Source organism: Acartia tonsa, chromosome 11, assembly GCF_053477335.1.
Source record: "Acartia tonsa isolate MP-2025a chromosome 11, ASM5347733v1, whole genome shotgun sequence".
Taxonomy (NCBI): domain Eukaryota; kingdom Metazoa; phylum Arthropoda; class Copepoda; order Calanoida; family Acartiidae; genus Acartia; species Acartia tonsa.
This window is the reverse complement of record NC_137270.1, coordinates 13,017,099-13,042,705: the sequence shown is the minus strand read 5'-3', so window position 1 is coordinate 13,042,705 and position 25,607 is coordinate 13,017,099. Positions and strand designations below refer to the sequence as shown.

At 32.1% G+C, this 25,607-nt stretch overlaps 2 protein-coding genes across 2 annotated transcripts in view; both read left to right on the top strand.

Annotated features, from left to right (window-relative positions):
• The window catches only part of LOC145331126 (uncharacterized), a 46,410-nt gene extending 25,247 nt beyond the window's left edge, over window positions 1–21,163 (top strand). The window contains exons 8-9 of the mRNA XM_080175754.1: window positions 18,599–18,828; window positions 21,055–21,163. Of these exons, the coding sequence (XP_080031880.1) occupies window positions 18,599–18,828; window positions 21,055–21,163 (339 nt within the window). The remainder of the gene's footprint in view (window positions 1–18,598; window positions 18,829–21,054) is intronic.
• Window positions 21,164–21,724: 561 nt separating this feature from the next.
• LOC145331048 (uncharacterized) overlaps window positions 21,725–25,607 on the top strand; it is a 456,415-nt gene continuing 452,532 nt past the window's right edge. Inside the window, exons 1-7 of the mRNA XM_080175663.1 lie at window positions 21,725–21,790; window positions 22,278–22,353; window positions 22,902–23,040; window positions 24,249–24,361; window positions 24,686–24,787; window positions 24,974–25,184; window positions 25,312–25,406. Of these exons, the coding sequence (XP_080031789.1) occupies window positions 22,990–23,040; window positions 24,249–24,361; window positions 24,686–24,787; window positions 24,974–25,184; window positions 25,312–25,406 (572 nt within the window). The 5' untranslated portion in view covers window positions 21,725–21,790; window positions 22,278–22,353; window positions 22,902–22,989. The remainder of the gene's footprint in view (window positions 21,791–22,277; window positions 22,354–22,901; window positions 23,041–24,248; window positions 24,362–24,685; window positions 24,788–24,973; window positions 25,185–25,311; window positions 25,407–25,607) is intronic.

The following is a 25,607-nucleotide window of genomic DNA, read 5'->3' as shown; positions in this document are numbered from 1 at the left end:
CCCTGTTAGTAGGAAAGAAGATGAATATATGTGAGCGCAATTCATCATAATTTTGACAGCTCTTAAAAACAAGAATAAAACAAATTCATAGCTTATCCAGCTGCCTCTACCTATACCACTAAGGGGGCTTTGCTTTTTAGTAAACTTTACAGTAACAACTTCGCCCAATAAGGGGGTGGAGGTAACCCCTACTTTCAATAGATTAATACTTTTAAAAAGATTCAACATTATATCAAATTTTAGGTCATTTCTTCCTTGTTCTTTAAAAAGGATAGGGAGGGTTTTGCTTGGTCGGTGTACCACATCCTCCCCTCATTAAAATAGCATAAATCCTTGGCATAACCCTTTTGAATATTCACTATAAAGCAAAAACCAACTAAACCTGCGGTTAGCGAGATCTTATGCTTTATCTTGACAGACATTTTTCTTTTTTCTTTTATAGATAGGATAAGCAAATTTTAATTTATATATTTTTGGATGGGTCAGCTGCTAATAAATTATAAAGTAGCTACGCTCCTCTAAACCGCTGGGAGCAAAAGATCTCGATTCCTAATTTAACGCTTATTTATGTATTTTCTAGCACCATCTCGTGGACAGTACACATTCGCACTAACTTTTCCACCAATAAAAACAACATTTCTTTAAATATTACATTTTCTATAAATGTAATAGAAAGACCGATGCATTTTGGTTCCTACTAGTCCTGTTGTGGTTTTAAGCTATTTATAATAATATACCCTGAAATATAGGTTTTTAAAAAAGTTTTTGGTTATGTTTGGTATGGTTGAAATTTTAGTTGTCGTCTTTAGTTTGGACTAATATCTGATTTTTTGTTTTATTTTGGGTTAGATATTTTATAACATATGTCATTAAGACTTCGATAAATAACCATAAATAATGTCTTCTTATTTTGTCTTCCAGTGACCTATTCCTGCATTTCAATATGGGCTCCTCTAGGCAGAGTCATGCCTCGTCAGTCAAAACTGTTTACAAATAAATTCATTAGAAGCAGAATATATTACTCGGGGTGTGCACACTTTTCCGCATATCCTCATTTTTGTTCTTGATTTGGGTTCGCTAATATCAAAAAAAGAAAATTCATTCTTAATGGAAGAATCAAAATAAAAAGGCAAGGGACTTTTTTGCTATTAATAACAATCTGTTTAAAAGCTATGTAGAGGTTCACATCTAACATCTGCAATGCAGTAAAATAGCCTAAAACAATCCTCAAACTCATTTAAATCTTTAAATACTAAAGCCATTCTGGGATGTATGCGAATAATTTTTGATTTTGAAAACTCAATCATGTGATTGGTCAGCTAGATCTTAACAGAAAAATGAAAAAAATCTTACTACTTACTGTAATAGTATGGAATTTGGTACATTTGCGGAATTGAATGCATCCCAATGTTATCATTTATTAGGTTATATATACTGGGAGGGAGGGGACATTAGTGTGTTTATTACACTAGTCACCATTACTATTGGGATAGTGGTGGTGCCTGCCCCCAAAGTGGATAGAAACCTTCCCAGCACCTACGAGAGGCTACATTGCAAAGGACATCCATATCGATACAGTGGTTAGCAAGATTAATATGAAAAAAAATACGGAACACAGTAAAAGTGTCAGACTGATTATGACGTAAAAAAAATTAGCCAATGAGAGGCCATTATTGACCAATGGTAAAATTTATAGTGGCCTTTCATTGGCTAATTTTTTTTACGTCATAATCAGTCCGACACTTTTACTGTGTTCAAAATACGCTATATTATCAAAAATAACTATAATCTTCTAAAGAAATGATTTTTTTTATCTTTTAAATTACTTTTGTTAACGGGTAAACAATATAAAAAAGACGAGGTAATTTAATAGAAGCGAATAAATTTTATATAATTATCCTATAATATTAAGTAGAACGTTTTGTTGTTTGTCCAGTGAGATCTTTCCAAATACTTCATTTATGTTTTACATATTGGGTTGGATTCCTTCCCTTAGACGTCTTGACATAACCCAACGGTTCTAGGACGTGTAACTAGCAATTAAGATAAAGAACTAACATAACAATTGAGAAGGGTGGTGTTATAAAATGTTTATCATAAAAATGTTCAAGATAGACAGACGGACATTGCTATCTTTAAGAATACCTATGCTTCTTAAAACCTTTTTTCTTATTTTATCGTAATAACTGACATTACTTTGAAAATACTTTTTTTTGAAAATGTCATTCAACTCCCACTTACTAGATTAAAGCTTTGGGAGCGTAGCTGCTTTACACGTAGCTTTGTTCTTTCTTCATTCAGTCTGGTCCAGTTATTTAAATCTATTTAAAGTTTGTGTAGGATTTTAGATTTACCCATAAAGAATATCTTTTATCAACATTAGGCGTATTTTTGAGTTTTGAGAATTGAGAGAAATAATAAATGTTTTTTCATTGACCTATCATTGAATCCCTTTACAAGTCCACATTTCCTTAACAAAGAAGAATTAACATGAATTTATCTTTCACTAACATATCATTGTGTTTATATTAGACATAATAATTGCATGATATAATGATTTAATACTTAACACGTTAAACCACAAAATAATAAAAAAAAGCATGAAATAAATTATTGTTTTATCACTTTTTCGATGATTTTTAGTGACAGTATAATGATTTCTTAATTTATGGATGCTCTCAAGTATTTTATTAGTATCGTAGCTACTCTATATCTAGTTTTTTTGCTGCACTATTTATTAGAAATTTTAAGGTAAAAGACTGTGGAGGAAATAGATATATCAACCACCCTAACAAAAATAATACCACTTCGGTGGATTAAAATAATTGGTTGAATTTTTTGGACACTACAAGTTTTAAGCCAACAAATGAGAGAATCTAGACGTGTCACATACCTACAGATAGGACACCCAAAAATTAATGTGCTGAAAATGGATTGCCTATTTCTTCCCTAATTTCCAAAGTTGTACAGCAGATAACCCAATTATTGCAAACGCTATTTTCAGCTACTCCGGTCAAAGGGAAAAGCGATATAATGTATAAACGATTTATACATTCAAAATTTTAATTTTTCAAATTTAGATTTTTTTTTGGAAGTTTGAAGCTTTTTTAGCTAGTAGCAAATATTGAGATAGGTCGCGGAAGCTAGGTATACTTTCGGAAACTAAAATTCAGTACATCCAAAAATTGTAGTAATCTTCAGAGATACAGGAATGGGAAAATATAAGATAAACTAATTTTCCCGTCAATTCTAAGATTTAGAATTCTACTTGGGATAGTTGGTAGGTAGATATTAGGAAGAAAAAAAATTTATAAGTATGTAGATTTTTTTCACAGCCATTGTCTTTTCACTCTCTGAAAAGCATGACGGGAGGGGACAATGGTCCCCAAAGTTTAAAACACGTTATCTCGTTGAATTGAAACTTGCAAACTTGGTTACTTTTATTAAATCTTGTTGGGTTAGTTCAAGCTAGAGTTATTCTAAAATTCCCCTTATAATATTAATCTCAGGAAGGGGTAATTTTGTTTATACTAATTGGTGGTAATCCCTTAAGATCCGTGGTGAAAATCTAGGATTGTTGTAATGTACCCAAATAAGGTAGAAATTTGGATAACAAACAGTATGGTGTGTCCTATCAATTCTGCAATGCTGAATCATCAGAATCGCCAATTAATATAACAGCACAACTACTTCTCTCCTTTGCTTCTTTCTCAACAGCCCAACCACCTCCTGTACTTTTATTGCTATTGTGATGTTCTGCGAATAAAGGGAATTGCTGTGGTCAATTTATAGTTGCTAATATAGTCCTCAGATATTGGTCTATATGTTACTTTATGGTCATGGGAGCGAATGAGGTAAAGACATGGTATCTTTTTTTTATCCAGCTTAGAAAAACATTTCATCCGGGTATGTGAGAATCTCTTACATATCTACGTATAAATATCAACTTTTTTCAAATATTCAATATGCGGAAGGGATAGCACACCAAACAATACATGTCTAGAATATATGACAGGGATAGGTTAAAAGAAAATATAATACCCTTAAACAAAGATATCTTTTAGCAAATTTTAGGAGTAAGATATACTTATCCAACAAAAAAATAACTATCCCCAAATCTAAAAGCAATAACATACGTATTTTAGTAAAATTAAAGAAACATTAATAAACCTTTTATCGTCTATTGTCCTATCCCTGCACTGTATGGGTTACAGATACAATTGGCGTTTTAAAAGAAAAATAATAAATTTTAAGAAAACAGCAACAAAACTTTAAAATTTGCATAATGTTAGGCTATAAAGGAAAACTATTATGTCTCCAATTTTTATGAAAGCTAAAAAATAAGATAAAAGAACACAAAGTTTGTTCATTGTATTTCATTGTTGCTGCGCTATTTATGAACATGATTTTTCTCATTTTCATAGGTACACCTTTTTTGTATTTGTTGCTTCAATGCCTTTGACACCACCAACGAGAAATGCGCGCACATATGGGTTTAGTAAAGTCAGGGATGCAGTGATATGTCATGGGAGGACAAAGTAATATTGTGATGGCCTAATATTAAACACGTCTGTTACAATGATGAAGGTTGGTGTAAAGGGGGTGGATGGTGGCAATAGTTATTTTAGCCCGTTGCAAGTTCCAATTTATTAGAGAAGATGAAAATCTGGTATAAGATCCAAGTAATAATATATTCATTGTTAATATGATAATAAACTTTTCCAAAAATCTGAAATATTTGAAAAATAAAAACAAGGAAATTTTATAACTACTGTCCTATCTCTATATCCATGATAAATATAATATCAGCTTTTTATACACCTCAGATATTTGAGCTATGTCTTTGAATATAATTGTCACATATCAAGTCAAAACCTAACCTAACCTTTTATATAAAGCTTATTTTTTTAGGACTAAGATAAAGTAAGATTAAATGAAAAAAGTCTTTTTAAAAAATCGTTCTCAAAGGCTAAAATAGTTATTTGTCTGTTTTTCTGTCCTTGTGTTATAAAAAATAAAGAAAGTGACGGAGCCTGTGCTTTTTTAGTTTGCTTCTATGCCCTAGACAGGTTTAAGACTATTTTTGATCCGTACTAAACCCAAGCGCATACATATATTTTAATATGGAGAGAAATTTTAACTTTTTACATTTGTCTAATTCAAATGCCAAAGATTTATTTACAGATAAAAACTTTTAAACATTTTGTAAGCGTTTAGAAATAACAGAGGTGGATTCTTAAAAAAAATGTGCCCCACTAATCGCTTAGTGGGGCAAAATTGTTTTCGTGAAAAATCCACCAAAATCACTTAGTGGGGCAAATTTTTTTAAAAGAATCCACCTCAGATCAAGGACAACTATCTCCAGAAGTAACGCAGCAATAGCAATACAAATACTCAGGGATCTTAAGAGATAAGACAATGGGAGTTACATTGTTGTACTTTCCCAATTATGATACAATAAATTCACTCTTCTGTAGATTTATACAATTATTGATTAAATGAAACATTTGGACACTCAACTTTATGAATCAGCCAATCAAAATTCATTGGAAGTCCCCAAACGAATAAAACCAATAAGAAAACTTTAAGGACCAATGTTTAATAAACAGCTCCAAGTCTTCTTCCTTCCTGACAAATACTAAAGCATAGAAACTTTAGTTACACAGTGATGGACGTATTAACATACCTTAGTCAAAGAGTAGCTTCGTTACAAAAACAATATTCTGCACATATTTGTTATAAAATCAGCTACCAAAGGTGCTAAAATAACAATTTGCAATTTTAAAAAAAAACAAGGATGACAACATTGATTTCTGTAAACCGTTGAAAACATTGTGATAACTTTGTCTGGAAGTTTTAACATTGTCAGACATTTCTTTCATTTATCCATTTATTAAAACATTCTGTTAATATGCAATTTCATTGGTTTATACCATTTATAAAAAGTGATCATGGCTTACAAAAAATTTACATACAACGTTTCAAAGCACTTCATTGAAGATGATTAAAGTCCCTCCACAAATTATGACGTCATACGATAGAATAGCCAATGAGAGGTCAGTACACACTGTAATTGACCAATGGTAAAATTTATGCTGGCCTCTCATTGGGTATTCTATCGTATGACGTCCTAATCTGTGGAGGGACTTTAATCATCACTTCATTGATTATTTCGTCAATAGACATTTGATAAAAGTGGTAACAGCGGATATATCATCACTTAGTTTCGGGTTGTTGAATGTTATAGATGGTAATATTGTAGAGTAGCTGTGGTACAAATAAGGCTGGAGCAGGCTCACACAACCATACATGAAGTTGCTAATTACTTGATTCATTGTTTCAGCTTAGTTTAGTTCTCACCTCCTTTCATTTCTTCAAATGCACTGTGGACTTGTTGTAAAAAATTTAGTCCTTAGATTTAAGTAGTTAAAGTGATTGGGAAGCAATTTCTAACCTATCTAGTGATCAAACCTTAACATTTAATGAACAATTTTAGCTTTACCCTAACAGATTAACCAAAATTCTACTATTAACAAAATTATGAAATGATTTTGCAGCTTTGTTAAAATTGGAAAAATTTCAGTAATTTCGCAAATCTTAGATATTTAGGTTTTTTAATTTTAAACTGGGTGACGTTTGTAGGCAAATTATGATATAATCGTACTTGTTTATTTTCCCATTATTCTAGACCATTGTGTACAAAATTTAAATAATTTTCTTTTGTTTAATTGTGTTTTCATACATAAGGAACTTTTTTGCATTTTAAGTTGTTTAGCTACTCTATAATTAGGATGTGTTCAAACATTTATGAAGCTGTATGTCCCTCCGTCTGTCAGTTCATAAAGATCTGTTAAGAATTAAATGTCAAAATTATTTACATTAATATTACTAGCAGTTGCACCCCTAGTATGTGGAGGCATTTGGAGTAATATAGCCTGAAACCATTTCAAGACTTAACCATAGAAATAGAATGGTATAAATCCATCAGAAGAATTCTACCCTAAATAAAGTACTCAATTGGCATGGCGATATCTTACAACTCTTACTTTTTTTTGTGTATCCGTAAAGATGATATGTTTATATTCATATAGTTAGAATGTTGACGCTCCTATACAATTGGACAAAATTATCCTTTTTTTCAAAACCTTTACACCTTTTTTTTGAAAATCGGAAATATGCAATTTTCAACCATTATTACAAAAGTGCTTTTTTATTTATTTTTTTTTTGTTGTAAAAAATTGCAGTTCAGGGATACATCAATGAAATATTTAAACATACCCCGCATTAAATAAAAGATAAGACAATTGAAAATAAATCATACCTTTCCCCTCTAATTTAAAGACTATTAAAAGACGGTTCCAAATTGGAAGGTAATAACTTTTTCTTCCATTGTCCTCACACTGTATTATTTGAAGAAATAAAGCCAATGTGTGTAGATTATTTTATTCTACGTATACGTATACAGCAAAATAAAATCAATGAAAAAAATATAAAATTTTCCCAATAAAAGACACGTATTCAAAATCAAATATTATTGCCATACCATTTGTTTTGATGGTGATCAATTCTGGCCATTTCTGCTTTGTACAATCGGCGCATTCTTTTTTGCGCATTTATCTGAGCTGTGAGATTATTTTTCGTTTTCAAAATATCTAAAAATAACGTTTAGCCGTTTGGCTGACGGCAGCTTACAAAGTTCTTATAGGAAGGATTCATTTAGCAGGGATTTTAAGGGATAAGACGATGAATCGATATAATTATACAATTCCAATTTGATAAATAAATTTATCTCTTGTGATAATTAAGATAGATCATTGGTTAAAATTTTTAGACTCTTTTAATCAGGAACTCAACAATCAAACTTCAATAAAAGTACCTAAAGTTTTTTAGCCAACTTTGGGTACTTAAGCAATTTACCACCAGTTATACTTGGTCTAAATATACTTTACAAAAGGTACAAAACTATAGATGAAACTCAAGGTCACCAGTTTAAAAGTCCTCAACATACACAAAATAGCAGGATCACTCCAACCATTTGTAGTGCAACTTAAAAACAGGTATTCTTAACAAATGCATTTTTTCAATATAAAAGTTGTATTTCCCCCCACAAATGAAAACTTTCTGAATGTTGAAGATGACGGGTTCGAATTTCAGCTTAAATCGCGTCATAATAAAAGACGTTACAATCTGTACCTACTGCTGATATGTCAGATGTATTAAGAATAAAAGGATCGCTACGTCAAATCATGAACAGCGATGGCGTCCAGACAATGGTCGTGCATCAACGAATTTGTTGTCTTTAATCGTTGGAATGTTAGTGCTTTAGGACCTGATGTAGAGTCAGTCCCCTGAGGTATTAATAAGAGGTATAGATGAAGGAGTGTAGACACTTATAGAGAGGCTACGCATCTTTAAAAAACAAAAGCACAAAGACAGATAGGACACACATGTTTGGATATAGGTAATCACTTCCTTAAAGATGTGTAACAACCACTGCACTGGGTACAGGGATACCACAATGGATTAATAATATGAATTTAAAATCCAATTCTATACAATTTTGTTACTATCAATGAAGGATGGGGGGTGTGGGGGGAAGAAGGTATTGTAAATTAATTTCACAATTAATGGGATGTATGACAGATGAAGAAAAACTATCTCACCTCCAAAGTAAAGTCCCTGTACGTCCCTGCATTAAAGATATGTAACAATGTATATTCAACTTCACTCACTTATATTGTAATCCTTTTAAATCATATAATCTATCTATCTATCTATCTATCTATCTATCTATCTATCTATCTATCTATCTATCTATCTATCTATCTATCTATCTATCTATCTATCTATCTATCTATCTATCTATCTATCTATCTATCTATCTATCTATCTATCTATCTATCTATCTATCTATCTATCTATCTATCTATCTATATATCTATCTATCTATCTATCTATTTATCTATCTATCTATCTATCTATCTATCTATCTATCTATCTATCTATCTATCTATCTATCTATCTATCTATCTATCTATCTATCTATCTATCTATCTATCTATCTATCTATCTATCTATCTATCTATCTATCTATCTATCTATCTATCTATCTATCTATCTATCTATCTATCTATCTATCTATCTATCTATCTATCTATCTATCTATCTATCTATCTATCTATCTATCTATCTATCTATCTATCTATCTATCTATCTATCTATCTATCTATCTATCTATCTATCTATCTATCTATCTATCTATCTATCTATCTATCTATCTATCTATCTATCTATCTATCTATCTATCTATCTATCTATCTATCTATCTATCTATCTATCTATCTATCTATCTATCTATCTATCTATCTATCTATCTATCTATCTATCTATCTATCTATCTATCTATCTATCTATCTATCTATCTATCTATCTATCTATCTATCTATCTATCTATCTATCTATCTATCTATCTAACTATAAAAACAGTGCTGTATGTATGCCTAAAATGGACACTTACCCACTCTAGTTAATTATGACACCATGTATGTCAGAAAGCTATAGGGCTACATGGATAGATAAATTGAAGATGAATTAGACTTTCCAAAATCTAAAGGTTTTGTTTGTGTAAACCTTGAAGGTGTGAATTAGCAGAAAACTTTTAATTTTTTATTAAAATTCATGAAAAAATTGAACATAAATTTTATTTTAATTAAATTAGAGTTAAGATTAAAAAATCTTTCACTGACCTATCCCAGTAAGCCTGACGTTTATAGTTTTTGCGCTACTATGCTATTGATTGGAATACAATTGGATGGTCCAGGAACCTTAAGGGATAAGACAATTGACGATGAATTGATAGACATTTAATTACAGTAAAGTAATTTCTTTCATCGTATTATTAACGGCTTTCCGCGGATATAGAATGTACAATTATAAGATCTTTTGATTGTACATTTTCATATTCGTAGAAAGCTGGAAATAATACGATGCTAGACATAGTTTTTTCGTATGGATGAGAACCGGTTCCTATCCACCGGATTCGAATGAATACGAGAAAACAATATTACCACTTCTGTATGTTTCAATTATTGGTTTTATTTTTTGGAAATTTGGCTTTTATAGAAAAAATTTATTTAGAAATTTAATTTTACAAAAAGGAAGGCAAGTCCATTCAATTAGACTGACATTCTGATATTCGTAGGCTTAAAAAAAACTTTTGAGGTGAATGATAAATCTTAATTGGGTAAAACAATAAAGTTGAATCAAGTCTAAACTTTTCCACCAATAATTTTATCTAAATACATGGTAATTTTGTTTATTATAGTGATGCGAGGAGGGGGGGGGGGGTATTGTCCTTTTTTATCCTTGTATTTTGATTTTTTTTAGATGAAAGTACAAAACAATTATATAGCAGATGTTTTTGAAACAATTGTCTATGATTTTTTCCTCTTCTTTTTATCTTGAAACCTTTTGTAAGCTTCATTGCGATATTTAACCAACAAAACAACCTTTTTAAAAGTTTTTAAAAAGTATTTTTCATGTATGAGTAAGGCATGCAAAAATAGACTTACCAGTTAAAAGTTGTGCTATTAAATGGTTCCCTGTTGATAGTCGTGGCAAAGACGTCCAAGGGGGGGGGGGGTATGTGGGTATTTTTCCCACTCAAATTTTGAAAAAGGCACATTAATGACCCCTCTTAAACCTTTGAAACCACTCATTTTAATCCCCTAATAATAAGCTTAGACGTCCTTGAGTTGGGATGAGTAAATATGATATCGAGCCATTTCATCCATGAACAAAACTTGAAAGGGGTAAAATAATATAACACATTACATGATTAGATTTTAATCAAATCGCCAAAGATTGTCTACAGTCTATGAAAACTATTTTTAAAAGCATGATATGTTTATATGTAATTAATAGTGTAACATTAAAAACTAGCAATTAATATATATGTAATTATAATTAGAAGGTATAATTATAATGCTTCCTTGTTAAATCAAGAGGTTTGGAGTTGACAGTATAGACGTGCTCAGGGTTTGGCCGGGGGGGAGTGAAACCTTTGAAATGGTGAAAAAAGGGAAAATGTTTTTTTAGAATTTCTTGTTTTAAGACCTCTTCCTCACACTTAGGGTTAACAAAGTTTTTCGGGTATAGTCCCTTTCGTAACATCGCACCTTATGGGGCGATTCTTCGTATTTTTCACAGTAGCTTTTCTCCTATTTCTAGCCCCTGCGGGGGGGGCTCTAACCCTGTGGGGCAATCACCTAATCCAATATAACCTAACCTAACCTAAAATAACCCATAAAAAGCCATTTTAAAAATACGACGAATCGCCCCTTATGGGGCGATGTTACGAAAGGGACTATTCCCAGTTTTTCAAATATAGTATGTCGAATATATTTAAGTGTTCAACACTGATTTTTAAAAACTGTAAACTTATATTTTTTCGACATTACGTTTTGATCCTACTCTGTCGAAATTGCAATGGTATATGGTATTTTTTGAAAAAAGTGGTTATAACTGACATATTATCGAAATTTATGCCTTTGTTGATATAATAACAGCTTTAAAGTCCAACACTTATAGAGTTTGCTTCTAATTAATACCATGAAAAACGGCCGAACATTAATTATAATTGTAATGTAAGGCTTTTAAAAATATATTAATTTGTCCTTTTCATTTTTTATTAATAACTTGCAAGAAGTAAAATATTTTGATAGTGAAAAATAAGCATGATAGAATGGCCTTACTGTTTTTAAACCCTACATTCCTATTTTAGAAATTTTGACACCAAAATTTTACATTAAACAGTTATCAATTAAACTATATTCTAAAATGATGATCCCATGGACAATACGGTTATAAGCGAAGAATTTCTATATTGATAATTGAATAAGTCCAGACATAAAATCATAAGCTCTTTATCATTCTAAATTTATTAATTTTTTTGTCTAATTTGTTTAATTTCGCTCCATTGGATGTTGTGATTCCTATTTTGTAATAAATACTACTAATGAAACTTGTTGTATGGCCAAGAAAAAATATTATAAGTGCATATTTCAAGTTTGCAAACAATAAGTGTTTTTATAAATAAGCAAAAATATATCTAAAAAGGCGACTTTTTAAAACCTTCAATTCCAGGGTAGGACAAAGGGCAATAAAATGATCTCTCACTCTCCCTAATAAAGATAAACAAATTACCCCTTACTTTATATAAAATTAAACTACATAATAAAAGTTTGTGTAGTTTAGTATGGAAAATGTATGGGCAATATTAAACATTTAGCTTTTATATTTTTAATCAATGGTAGATGAAAAACTCCTGGGAAAGTATAATTTACAATTCATTATTTCTTTTCTTTTTGCTCATTATCACATAGATTTTCTTGCTGAAATAAATTGACATAAAAATACCTTATTTGTTAAACATAAGTTTTCACAAATATTTTCCCCATAAACAAATATGTACGTTATTTACTTTTGTCGAGAGATTTTTTGGAAAATTTCCTATGTAAAAATATTATTTTCTTACTCAAATGTAAGTTTTTTTCTTCTTAATAATCCATAGCCCGATTACTTTTTGGAAATTTTTTTTTACTGATTTGGAAACTGCCGCCGACATTTTTGTCATACAGTCAGCATATGTCAGCAGCTTATGTTTGAACCGCCAAGTTGACATATTACAATCTTTCCCGATTTTGTATTACTTTTGCGGAACATGATTCCAGTTACGTCATATTTTTCTTTCCCGAAAAAGGGAAGGGGGGAAGAAAATCTCTTCAAAAGAGATGGGCAAAAAACCCCTTTTCTCCCATCTCTTTTTTCTTCCCCCCTTCCCTTTTTTCTTCCCCCCTTCCCTTTTTCGGGAAAGAAAAATATGACGTAACTGGAATCATGTTCCGCAAAAGTAATACAAAATCGGGAAAGATTGTAATGTGTCGCCAAGTTTAACAAGCACGCGGCGACTGCCAAATTCCACCATTTTACTATAAAAAGGCATTAAACATAAATTCTTTGAATTAACCCCTTGTGTATTGTTATTTGCATTTAAATACCAAAAAATCCTTTCTTTATATTTGTACATTTAAACATTTTTTTTAAGGGAAAAATGTTTTTTACTGACCATATGAGAATTGAATAAAATTTTACTATCAATTTTGGTGGAAATAAACATTTTTATTTACAAAAATTTCAATTTGTTGTTTCCTTTTGTATTTCTGATATTTGCAGGGATCTTAAGGAATAAGACGAAGGACAATAATTTAATGTACAGCCCCAATGATGACAAACTTAATTAACACTTGTGTAGGATAAAAGTTTAGACACAAATACTTAGAATCAATTCTATGAATATATAAAGCCCCGAGGGGCCGAAGGCCATAGCTAACAATACTGGTATAAATATTATGCTTTTTATTTTATTATTCATGGACAATTGTCTGCAATACGATGCTATACATTGTTTTTCAGTATGGATGATTACTGGTTCTAATCCTGCGGATATTAATCCGTCTTGAACAATTATTAAATAAAGTAAAGATTTACATCATTTTTTTCTGTTTTGCAGATTAAATCATATTTCCTAATATTTGTTAAAAAGCAAAGCTTTTCTATAATTTACTTTTCCGGTAGTAATCAACTTTGAAAAAAAATGCTGTAATTAATTATAAGAGGAAAAGTTGTTAGTAATGTTCTTTTTAAGAGTTTTTAATATAACTCTTTTTTTATTTTCAAAATTATCTCTTTTGAGTAAACCTAAGTACAAACAATGTACATAATTCAAATGTATTTAAAATCTTAAAATTTTCCTTTTTTTCTCATTCGTTGCTTCGCCACTATTAAACAATATAATTCTTGTCAAACCAGGGAAACAGGAATAGGAAAACGAAAAATAGAATCATATTTCCAGTATGTCTTCAAAACTGATTGATATCCACTGGTTTTAGAGCTGGTTCTCAGTCATGATAAAAAATCATGAAATATTTGCCACGGATATTAAAATAAGAATTAATAACAGGTTTGTTAGCCCTCGACTCCCATATTGTCAATATAGAGTAATTTTAATGCTTTTTATTTTTGAAAAGATTGATTTATCTTCCAATAACCTATCCCCTTATCCCTACAATTTGTCAAAATGACAAATCGTAAATATTGAGATATATTGCGTATCTTCTTGGAATTCGCATTGACGCATTTTCTGACGCAAATTCTCACAAATATACGCAAATCTTATTTTTTTTGATTTTGCAGGGAGGATGGGGATGAGGGTGGTAAAATAAATTCATCACCTTTTACCCTTTAAATTTTTTTTACATATTTTTGGGGGAAGTTCATTTATCGTTCATTGTCATATCTCGATCCCTTGAAAATAATATCAATATTACAGTTCTATAGAGCTTGGGTTAGGATTTTTTAAAAATCTTTATAATGCCATCCTTGGTGCTTCCACTTTAACCTATTTGGACCACCGAACCACCCTCCCTCTACCCTAATACTTAACCTTATATTAACCTAACCTAGCCCTAAATAAGCATCGAAGTAAGTTATCAAAAAGTTGTGAAATTTTTCTTTATCAAGCCTCGATTATTAAAGATTATTTACAGGAATGGACAGTTTAAACATCTTTATCCTATCCCTGTATACCGACCTCTTGAAATCATTAAAAATAAGTTATCTTTCCCCAGGGAGGGAGTGGACATTGGACTGTAAAATATACAAGTCCCCATATTTATTTCTCTCATTCATCTATTTAAAGTCTTCGAGTGCATATCTTTAGAAGGGTTAATTTTGTTAATAATAATTTTGGGATGTACATGAATTTATCGTTCATTGTCTTATCCCTTAATTTCCCTGAATATGCATAAAAAGTATAAGCAGATGTGTGGCTAGTTTTTGGTCTTTCTTATTTATTGACGGGTGTTAATACAATGTAACAGTAGACAATAAACAAATAGCAACCTATGGAAGATAAAGATTTCATTTTTACACAGATAATTGGTTTATTATAAGTGCTTGATCTTTGACCTTGTATGTCTTTCACCTCTAAAAAAGATCACCCCTCCCCCCTTCCTTCTCTGACAAATTTCTGTAAACGCAATTGCATTTGTTAATAAAATTGTTGGAATGTAAAAACTTTTTACGGGGGCTTGTTAATGGTAAAAGTGCACCAATCTTTACATAATTTCCATCATAATGACTGAAAAACCTCTCAAAAACCCATTCAAATACAAGCTCACTATATTATAAACTAGCGGCTACGCCCCTAGAGGCCTCTAGTGGCATTTAAAATTTTTTTTATTTTAAATATCTAATTTGAGAAATAATTTGTCTATGGTCAATCAGTTGTTAAATTCATGTCTCTACGCAGCGCCACTACGCTAGCGACACTATGCGGCGGGAATATTTCATTTTTTTTTCGATTTTATTGTGATTTCTCTTGGGAGGGTGTAGGTACCCTCCCCCAAAATAGTTATAAACCTTCCCGGGACCTATGAGAAGCTACCCTGTTAAGGAGAACCCGATCGGTTCAGCGGTTAGCGAGATCCTTCGGTACAAACACAGAGACACACAAACATCATGTTACTTTAGTATAAGAATAACATATGAACATTAGTATTGACTAAATTTTGTATTAGCTTACTGTGTAAAAAAATCTTAAATTTTTTTACATTAAAATAGTAAATGTGCGGGCAGTTTCTAGCTAGAAGATGCTTAAAAATGGGTCCAGCCAGAAAATATCTGGAAATTGACCTATTCTAGTTGCATAGTTACTCTATAATTTACCTTGTCCGTCTGTCTATTTCTCTAATAAGCCAAGGTGGAAACAGAATTATTGCTGTTTTTTTAGAAAGACAGAAAATTTTGTTGAACAATGAGTACTCTATAACCTGCTAGGGCCGTAGGTCTATCTGTAATGCATTGGAGGACATTAAATCTCTTCATTGAAAATTTGTTTTTCTCGGTTGTCATTAAAGACAGATGGCTGAATTTTGTTTGGGAGATCTGCTTGCCATTTCAATGAATATCTACTTAATAACTCACTTTGTCCCTTTGTATTTAATTATGAAATTGATTGTTTTATATTTCTTGAGCATTGCTACTTATGGCTGTTGCCATCCTTGTTTGCAATACGTATTCATTGTGTTCACCGTAATAATTCCACAATAAAAGACGCAACTTTTTTACACACAAAAGTGCATTTGTAACAAGTGATAAGTCAATTGAAGGTAAATTTATCCTGCATCTAATTTTTGTAACAAATTTAGCCTCAAGTACCGATAAATCCTATGTTATAAATCCAGAAAGGATTTATAACTATGTCTCCAACCCGCCTAGAAAATTTACCAACCCCCCAAAAAGGAATTTTTTTCTCTCCTTTCCTTAAAAAAATTAAAGTAAAGGGTCGACTTCTCAAAAGCCTAAATTTCTTCAAGTTTCCCTATGTAATTAAGGGAGTTTAAAATCTCAATTGAGAGGGGATTCTAAATGCAGTTGTAATATCTTTTTATTGGCCCCTTTCCAAAATTTTAACTTTCAAAATGAAAACAGTTAAAGTGTCTGACTATGACGTCAGAAAAAATTTACAATTAACCAATAAGAAGCCAGTATTCACAATGGTAAAATATATAGCGGCCTCTCATTGGTTAATTGTTAATTTTTTCTGACGTCATAGTCAGACACTTTTACTGTTTTCTTTCAAAATCATATGGAATACACTCAAGAAAAATTTATCCTTAGAAGAAGATAAAAATGGCACATAGAATAAAAGAAACATAATAATGTCAATAGGGTTATAGTTACTTACAGAGTTATGACGCACATATTTAATTAAAGTTGTTTCTATCAAAGTATTAAAAATTTGATATGTTAACTTTTTATTCATTAAAATATTGAATACTTTTGATAAAATTTTTGATAAAAAATGTAGACTTTCAAAAGAATGTTGACTCATTAAGTCGTCAAATAAAATATGACCGAATGACGTAATTTGTTAGGAAGCCTCAAATGACAAAATCATGTATCCAGGGATAGGTAATTGGATGATAGATTTATCCTTCCTTAAATTTGAAAAAAATTGTGAGGGGGGGTGGGGGTATTTATTTTTTGGCTATTTTTCTTGTATCTCCTTTAAAATGGAAAACCCTTCCTGTGAGAAGTGTGAATGTGAAAGGAGAGGATATCGGTCAAGCAGTACTTAGAATCTTTCGGTGGTACACACATGCACGCCTCTTTTGTTTAAGAATGATAATAAATTATTCCTCCGTTGTTCTAAACCTTTTTTCCTTAATGTGTAATAAAAAGGAACAAGTGGCTAAAATTATTGAAAACAACTTGATATAGTTCATAGGTGGAACTTTGATATGTATTCTTTAAAAGAAAAACATTAGCTTTTTTTGTTTGATATAATTTTCTACACTTTTTATACTTTTTATAGTTACTTCTAAAGCCTACATGAACCATTAATAAAATGTCCATGAATTTTATCCAATTCAATTTTAAGAAATATTTCCACAAAATCAGGACAAAACAATTGCTTAAAATTTTAATCTACAATCATTCCTCCCCCCAAAAATATAACAGATACAAAAGACATAATTTTGGGAAAAATTGTCATATATCCCAGGAATCTAAAGGGATAAGACAGTGGCCGATAAATTGATGTACTGTACATGCCTATTGTTAACATACAAACTTACCCCTTATGTAGATTACAATTAGTACTTAAAACATTAAGACACTCAACTTGATAAACCAATCAATCAAAATTGATAAAAAATTTCTCAAAATTGTTGAGCCAACGAATAAAGTACTTTGGGGACTAGAGTAACAGCTCATCGTCCCCTCTCCTCTACATATATGTATCAATTGCCCTTGATGTAAAATAAAATCTTAAGAAAAAATAACATTTATCCTCCAAACAGGTGTTTCTTATTTTTCTATAGAAATAAATTCTTTAAGTCAAATTTTTAGTTGCCAAGCTACTCTATAATACGAAATATCGACCCAAAAGGAACGGAAAAATTAATTTTTGTCTGCTAAATAGCTGGCTGTTGGTCTGCCGGCCATGCTAAACATTTAAATATATTTTGTGATTTTCTATAACTATCACTAATGAACATATGTTCTTTAACTCACTTTGTCTGCTTGTCCATACATGTTTTTTTTCTACTTATGAATAATGTCATCCTTGTTTTATTAATAGAATAAACAAATATTCAAAATATCATAAAATTCATAAAAAGGAAGGTACAGAAAAAAAGGGAATGATTGATTGAAGATAAAATCTACTTCTTTACTAAGAATTTAAATTTGTGTTTAAGAGTCAAAGCTATTTTATTATATCCAAACCTAATTGCCAAATTCAGTCTTTGTAAGTATGTATATACTAGGGGGAAAAGAGAGTTGTAGATTATTTAAACTCTACCTCCCTTCGAAAATGATATGATAATAATAACTTCTATTTCAAAAACAAAATTGTCTGTATTAAGATTTAATCTATAGAAGGAAAGAAATCATAAATGTGATGCAATGATAGGTCAATAGGAGATTAAACTTAGTTTTTTGCTATTTGGATTAAATTTATAACCTTTTTCAGATTGAGGTTTCCGGCCGAAAGCTGCCCTCCTTGGACCAAGACGTAAAAAGTGGCAAGGGACCGCGCGGCCTTAGCCGCAGCAATTCATTCCTACAACAGCTGGGCTTCAACAAATCAGGTGGTAGCAGCCAGCAGCTTGGAACTGGGAAGCAGCAGCTAAGCAAGAGTCAGTTGCAGCTGTCTCAGTTTGATACCAGCATGCAGATCCCGCATTATGCGACTAATCTAAGGTAAGACAATTTAGCGTTACAGACAGATGGACAGACAAATGGACAGATAGTTGGACAGACAGCTGAACAGACAGATTAGAAAACAGTTGGACAGACAGTTGAACAGGCAGTTGAACAGACAGATTAGAAAACAGATAGACAGACAATTCGACAGACAGATTAAAAGGTAGATGGACAGACAGTTGAACAGACAGTTGAACAGACAGTTAAACAGACAGTTTAACAGACAGTTGAATAGACAGTTGAACAGACAGTTGAACAGACAGTGGAACAGACAGTTGAACAGACAGTTGAACAGACAGTGGAACAGACAGTTGAACAGACAGTTGAACAGACAGTGGAACAGACAGTTGAACAGACAGTTGAACAGACAGTTGAACAGACAGTTGAACAGACGATTAGAAAACAGTTGGACAGACAGAAGGACAGACTGATGGACAGACAGACAGACAAACAGATGGACAGACAGATGGATAGACAGATGGACAGACAGATGGATAGACAGACAAACATACATACAAGCAGACACTTGAACAAAAAAGCATGTAGATATACAATTATATAGACATACGATACAGATTGATACAGACAAATTTACAAGCTAAAATATAGCCAGACAGAAAAATAGACAGATAGATATATAAATAGACAAACAGATAAACAAACTTACAAAATGCATACATGTAGACAGACATGAAGATAGACTTTACAAACTTACAGAAAGACAGACATACTTCCAAAAAGACAAATGGACAAACATATTATACAGAGCATAAATACAAATTTTTCCTTAAAATGTTTGATTCGTTTTGGAGGAAAAATCAATAAAATAATTTATGAATATGAGTTTTATTATTTTTTCATTGAGCTATTTAATGCGTTTTAAAAGTGAAATTGTCATAAATTTCAAAATATTTTTGTTTTAATTTTAATCGTTTTACTTATAAAATATCTATTTTATAACTAGTATGATAAACTTAGTTGTCTTCATAGTTCAAGAAAGTCAAAAATGTTATATTTTTGGCAGATAAACTACTTTTTACATTAACAAAGTAAGCAGGAGCTAAAAAAGGAACATTGAACGATAAATTAAACTAGCTCCCCTAAGTTTTATAAAGCCAATCATTTGCTTAAAAACTTTGGGGACTTTTATTAAATCTTGATTTTCCAAACTTGTTGACCAGTCACGATTTGGGTTGGCAACAATTTATCATCATTGTCTTATCCCCTAAGATACCTTGTGAGCAATGACTCACAATTCTAATATTGATATTACTATCAAATGATGTGGTAAAGTCCAAAGAACAATTATAGGCAGGGTTTTTAGGCAAAAGATAATTCAAGATAAATTGATGTACACTTCCAATGATGATAATCAAAATTATTTTTTGTGTGGAAAAGTTTGGATACTGTTAGTTTGTACTAACCAATCAATATTTGATAACAGTCCTCAATCAAGAATAATTATGAAACCTTAAATACTTTAATATGCAATGACCCTAACTGCAGAATTTGCAATTAACTATGTAAGTCAGCTCCTGTGCATAAAAAGAAAAAAAATATAAACTTATCAGCCAACTAAAATTAATAAATCTGTTAGCCACCCTGTCTTGTCTTGTCTTTCTGCTGCCATCACCCAACTTCTAACCTGATAATTATAACCAAGTCATGGGTACAAAGTGTTCAGTCACAATGTGGTGCCATGATCTTCCTAACTTCCATCCACATCTGCTATCCAAATATCTTATGATATAGTTATAAAATTATTATAAGAAATAATGTTTTCTCTAAATTTGTATCTTATCATAGCATATATTTGTTGTATACTTTTTCTTGTATACCAAATGATGTTAGATAGTGGAATTTATAAATACCATACCATACCATACCATACCATACCATACCATAATATACCATATTATACCATACTATACCATACCATACCATACCATACCATACCATACCATACCATACCATACCATACCATACCATACCATACCATACCATACCATACCATACCATACCATACCATACCATACCATATCATACTATACCATACCATACCATACCATACCAAATCATACCATACCATACCATACAATACCATACCATACCATACCATGCCATACCATACCAATACTGGAGAAATTTACATTACAATGTCCCATCTCTTTTTGATAAAGGTAATTTTTTTCATAAATAAATATCTAAAATATTTTCTTTCAGGAATGGAATAACTTTACCCCAGTTATCAGTTACAAGAAATGGTAATAGTCAGATCACAATTAGTAGGAGTAACAGCCAGCTAATCAAACAAACAGGAAAGATACTTTAATACCTAAATGGGGCGGGAATATCAAGACATCATCTAGAGAACCCAAGGGCATCATCAATTTGTAATTGGATGCAATACTAACTATTATAAGATATATGGTTAAGTAACATCCAACAGACAATCAACTCTTTAAATGCATGTCTTTTGTCCGGAATTCCTTACTGTAATAAGTTGCGCCTGCTCATGGAGCATGGCATTCCCACGTGACATTACAGCATTAGGTACCATTATTAGCGCTATATTATTAGTTAATGCCACGGGTAAAGATACTTTATAAGTAAAGTGTGAGAGATAAATAGATATGCAAAACATTTATGCAAATTTTTGACGGATGGACGGATGATGAATGAGAATCGAATGCTCAAATAGTAGATGGTAAAAATTTACTCGTCTATTTATGATAGCAGCTTACAAAAATACATTTACTCTAAACTAACGCGTAGGAAAGTTACATTCTAGCTTTATAGAAAAATGTATAATCCAGATTACTACCTGGCCCATGTGGTAGAGACCTTTTTCGTCTGCTAGACAATTTTAAAGTATTTTTTCTCTGAGCAGGGCATGGTTTTGACCAATCAGCCACAGCCGCGAACCATGGATATGAACGTGTGCCAGGGGCATTATCAGGTGATGACATTTACATTTAGGGTCCCAATTTGTACAGTCCATATTTTTTACATATAGGTTTTTGTCATGTTTTACAAATACGTTGAAAAGGATTTTTTAAATGCTCAAAGAGGTTTTTAAACCCAAATAATAATTAAACTTTTAGATATAATTTTAGTGTTTAGTGGTCTTTGTACTTTTAAAACTTGTGTACACTGTCAGATAACTTATATCTGTCACCGTGTAGGGAACATAGAGAGATTAAATACGAATGCTTGGACAGCAATGTACAACATAAGCATGCTAGCACACTCTCAAAAAGAATTGATTGCTTCTACGATATTCAAGTACATATATTTCACATGCTTCGCACAATATGGGGCAAAGACAGGACAAAAATATAGTTTTGCTGGTAATGTTTACCTATTGCCCCCCACATAGTGCGTTGAAACTATCCGAAAACATCCTAGACAAAAATATCTTTTGTCTTAAAAAATTAATTTTTTAGGTTATGAACAACAATTCAAATCTAGCAACGGATACGCGGAGATAAACAATATTCATTCTACTTCCAGCCTTACCAGGTAAAAAATCAAGGAGGTTTCCCTCGAGCAATGAATATTCATTTCTTTGATTTTCATGTTGTCTAAAAAAGTGAAACTTACAGCGGGCTAAAATAATTATACCCCCCATCTATTCCCTTTACCCTATCCCCTCCCCTCCTGCTTGATAAACGAGCTAACCAATAATTAACAATGGAAATAGCAATCTAAATTGACAATTTTTCCCTGTCATAATATCCAAATATATATTATACATATTTTAGTCGTGCACATAAAATCAATTTAAATAATTAGAGGGAGGAGTTTTTCGTACGTTTGCTTTGTACTTTAGGTCAGATTAGGTTAGATTTTATCGGATACAGGTGCTCTGCAGGGTAAGGACAACACAATTATAGACCTTGCAGGGTTAATCCACCAGCAGGTTTGAATCATATAGAGAGAAAAATGACCTATTACAACGATACGACGATTGAGAGAATAAAAATTTTGGACTAACATAATTTACAGTCTTATATCGGTATCCCCTTCCTCCCTGGTAAAATCAGTAGTTAACGTCTTACATATATTAGGAGCAACTCGCAGCTGCCCGCACCCCCCAGCAGCGGATTAGCGCGCAGCAACTCTCAACTTCCCAAGGTTCCAAATGTCCAGAAGAAAATGTCCTTTCTGCGAAGGCTTGGCTCTAGGGCTACTAAGAATGTGTTTAAGGTGAGTTCAAAGTAACAAAGCTTTTCTATAATACATGTTCTGTATAAAAACACATTATGCACAAGTCTTTATCAACTAGAATGAAGTCTTGTAAAGATTTCTCTGACCAATAAGTATCTAATTTATAGACCACATTGTCAGTCTGTCTAAATATTACACTCAAGAAATATTGAATGAACTTCTTTTTACAAAAAATAGCCTAAATCCTGCACATCGAGGAATCAGGACAGACAAACAATTAGATACAACTGCACAAGAGTGAAATTCATATCATTAGATTTTTTGATAACGACTCATTATATACTTTTGGTCTATGATTAATTGACATTACCGAACAAAGTATTTGTGTCTGACTGATTATGACGTAACAAAAAAAATTAGCCAATGAGAGGCCACTATAAATTTTACCATTGGTCAATAACGGCCTCTCATTGGCTAATTTTTTTTGTTACGTCATAATCAGTCAGACACTATTACTGTGTTCACATTACCTGTTAAAATTTCGAATACTTTTTTTTCCTTTTTATATCTCTTTTCAGTCTTCACTAAATATAATTTTATCAGAGACTTCCCCCTATGTTCTAGGATCTTATTATTCGAAGGGGTAGGGGCAGGGGCGTCCAAGCTTTTTATTTTGGGGGGGGTAAAAATTTTTTTTTTGGGGGGGGTAAAATGGCGCGCGAAGCGCGCCACAAATTTTTTTTACCCCCCCCAAAATTTTTACCCCGGGGGTAAAATTTGCTTGGGGGAGGTAATTACCCCCCCTGAAATCTGTTGGCAGGGGTAAATTTAGTTTACCCCCCCCCAAATTTACCCCTGTATATATAAATATATAGTATTAAAAATGCGCGCGAAGCGCGCAAAATTTTTTTTTATTAGAGATTTTTTATTTTGGGGGGGGGGATTTACCCCCCCAAAATTGTTTGGGGGGGTAAATACCCCCTCCTAAATGGCTGGAGGTGCCTACGGCACCCCCAGGGTAGGGGTAAATTTTTAATGGGGGGGGGGGGGGGGTAATCGCCCCATTACCCCCCCCCCCCCCCCCTTGGACGCCTATGGGTAGGGGATAACAGAAAATTAGCTTAAAACCATCAAAAGACTGAAAAATAAAACAGACTAAAAACATCCAGGGACATATATGAAGATTTCCTTTTATGTAGAACTTAATTTGATACTTAAAGGATAACAATATATTTTTTTTAATTTAGGACAATGATAAACGGTTTTCCATAGTTGAGGAGGGGGGTCGCAGGATCCTGGTTGAAGAAGGAAAACAGGGCCGTAGCTTGCTCCTAGAGGACAGGGCGAGACAACAACACAGGCAAAGTGGCGCTTTTTGATATTTTATTGAAATTTGCAAGAAAGGAAAGGACCCTTTCTCCCCCCCCCCCCTCCCCATAGATTATCAGAAGGAAGATTTTATCTTGAGAATAAGAGCCAAACATTGTTCATGATTTCCTCTAATTTTTCGTCGGATTTTCAGAAAGGATTTGGTTCAGTAACACTAAGAAATACTTTTGAGGGTATATAATAACAAATCCCCCACCCCTAAAAATTGTATAAATGTAGAAAGTATAGATAGGTTTAAACAACAGTCAACAAAACAACAACAAATGAACTTAAGCGCCATTTTGTGTGTGTGCAGAGAAATGGAAATTGAGAGGGAGAGACAGGGGAGAGAGGAGACTAGGGGAGGTGGGCGTATCCTTCCATCCACCCACTCACAAGACGTCTTCTATTCTAGCAGGAACAAACAAGTTTTTCATTGTTTTTCAATTCCAGCAAAAACCTGTTTTAGAATAGATCTAAGCAAATAGCCAAAAAAGGCATAGGTCAAATTTTCAGAGTTTACATTCTGTTTTTTCTTAGATTGTCTTCTTAAGAAAATAAATCAATTTGTAAATCAATGAATAAAATTTGGTTTTTCTATCAGAGCTGACATTTACAGACGATCTGCATCAGCTGAAGATGCTTACAGAAAAACAGGCAGCCAATCAGAATCATTATATAAAAGGTCCGACAGCCAATCAGAGTCCATCTACAGAAGATCTGACCAATCAGAATCTATATACAACAAGAGATCCGATAGCCAATCAGAGTCAATTTACAAAAGATCCGACACCCAATCAGAATCACCATACAAAGTAAGATATTTTGAATTTGTAGTCTTTGAACTATTTAATAAAAAGATCTTAAATGGCTTAACTGGGTTCATAGATATAATAGAGTTGCATTAAAACTCAAGTCAAATAATATTATCTTATATTTCAGAAGGTGGATGCATCCGTGATTGGTTCCTTTAATGGAGTTGCTAGTACTGCTGAGGGAAATGACATGGAGGTGAGAGAGACTAATGGAAATAAAAGGTAAAATATATATTTTTGTGTAATAATTGCATACAGTTGTCCACGGATAGCAACAGTGAAATAATTGATTCCTCTTTTATTGGCCCTAAACGGCAAGGGGCGTTAGCTAACATGATAAAAATATGAACAATTTTTAAATTTTCATACAAAAGATTTGTTTTTAGTATGATGTACATCATTTTGAACAAGCATAACAAAGTT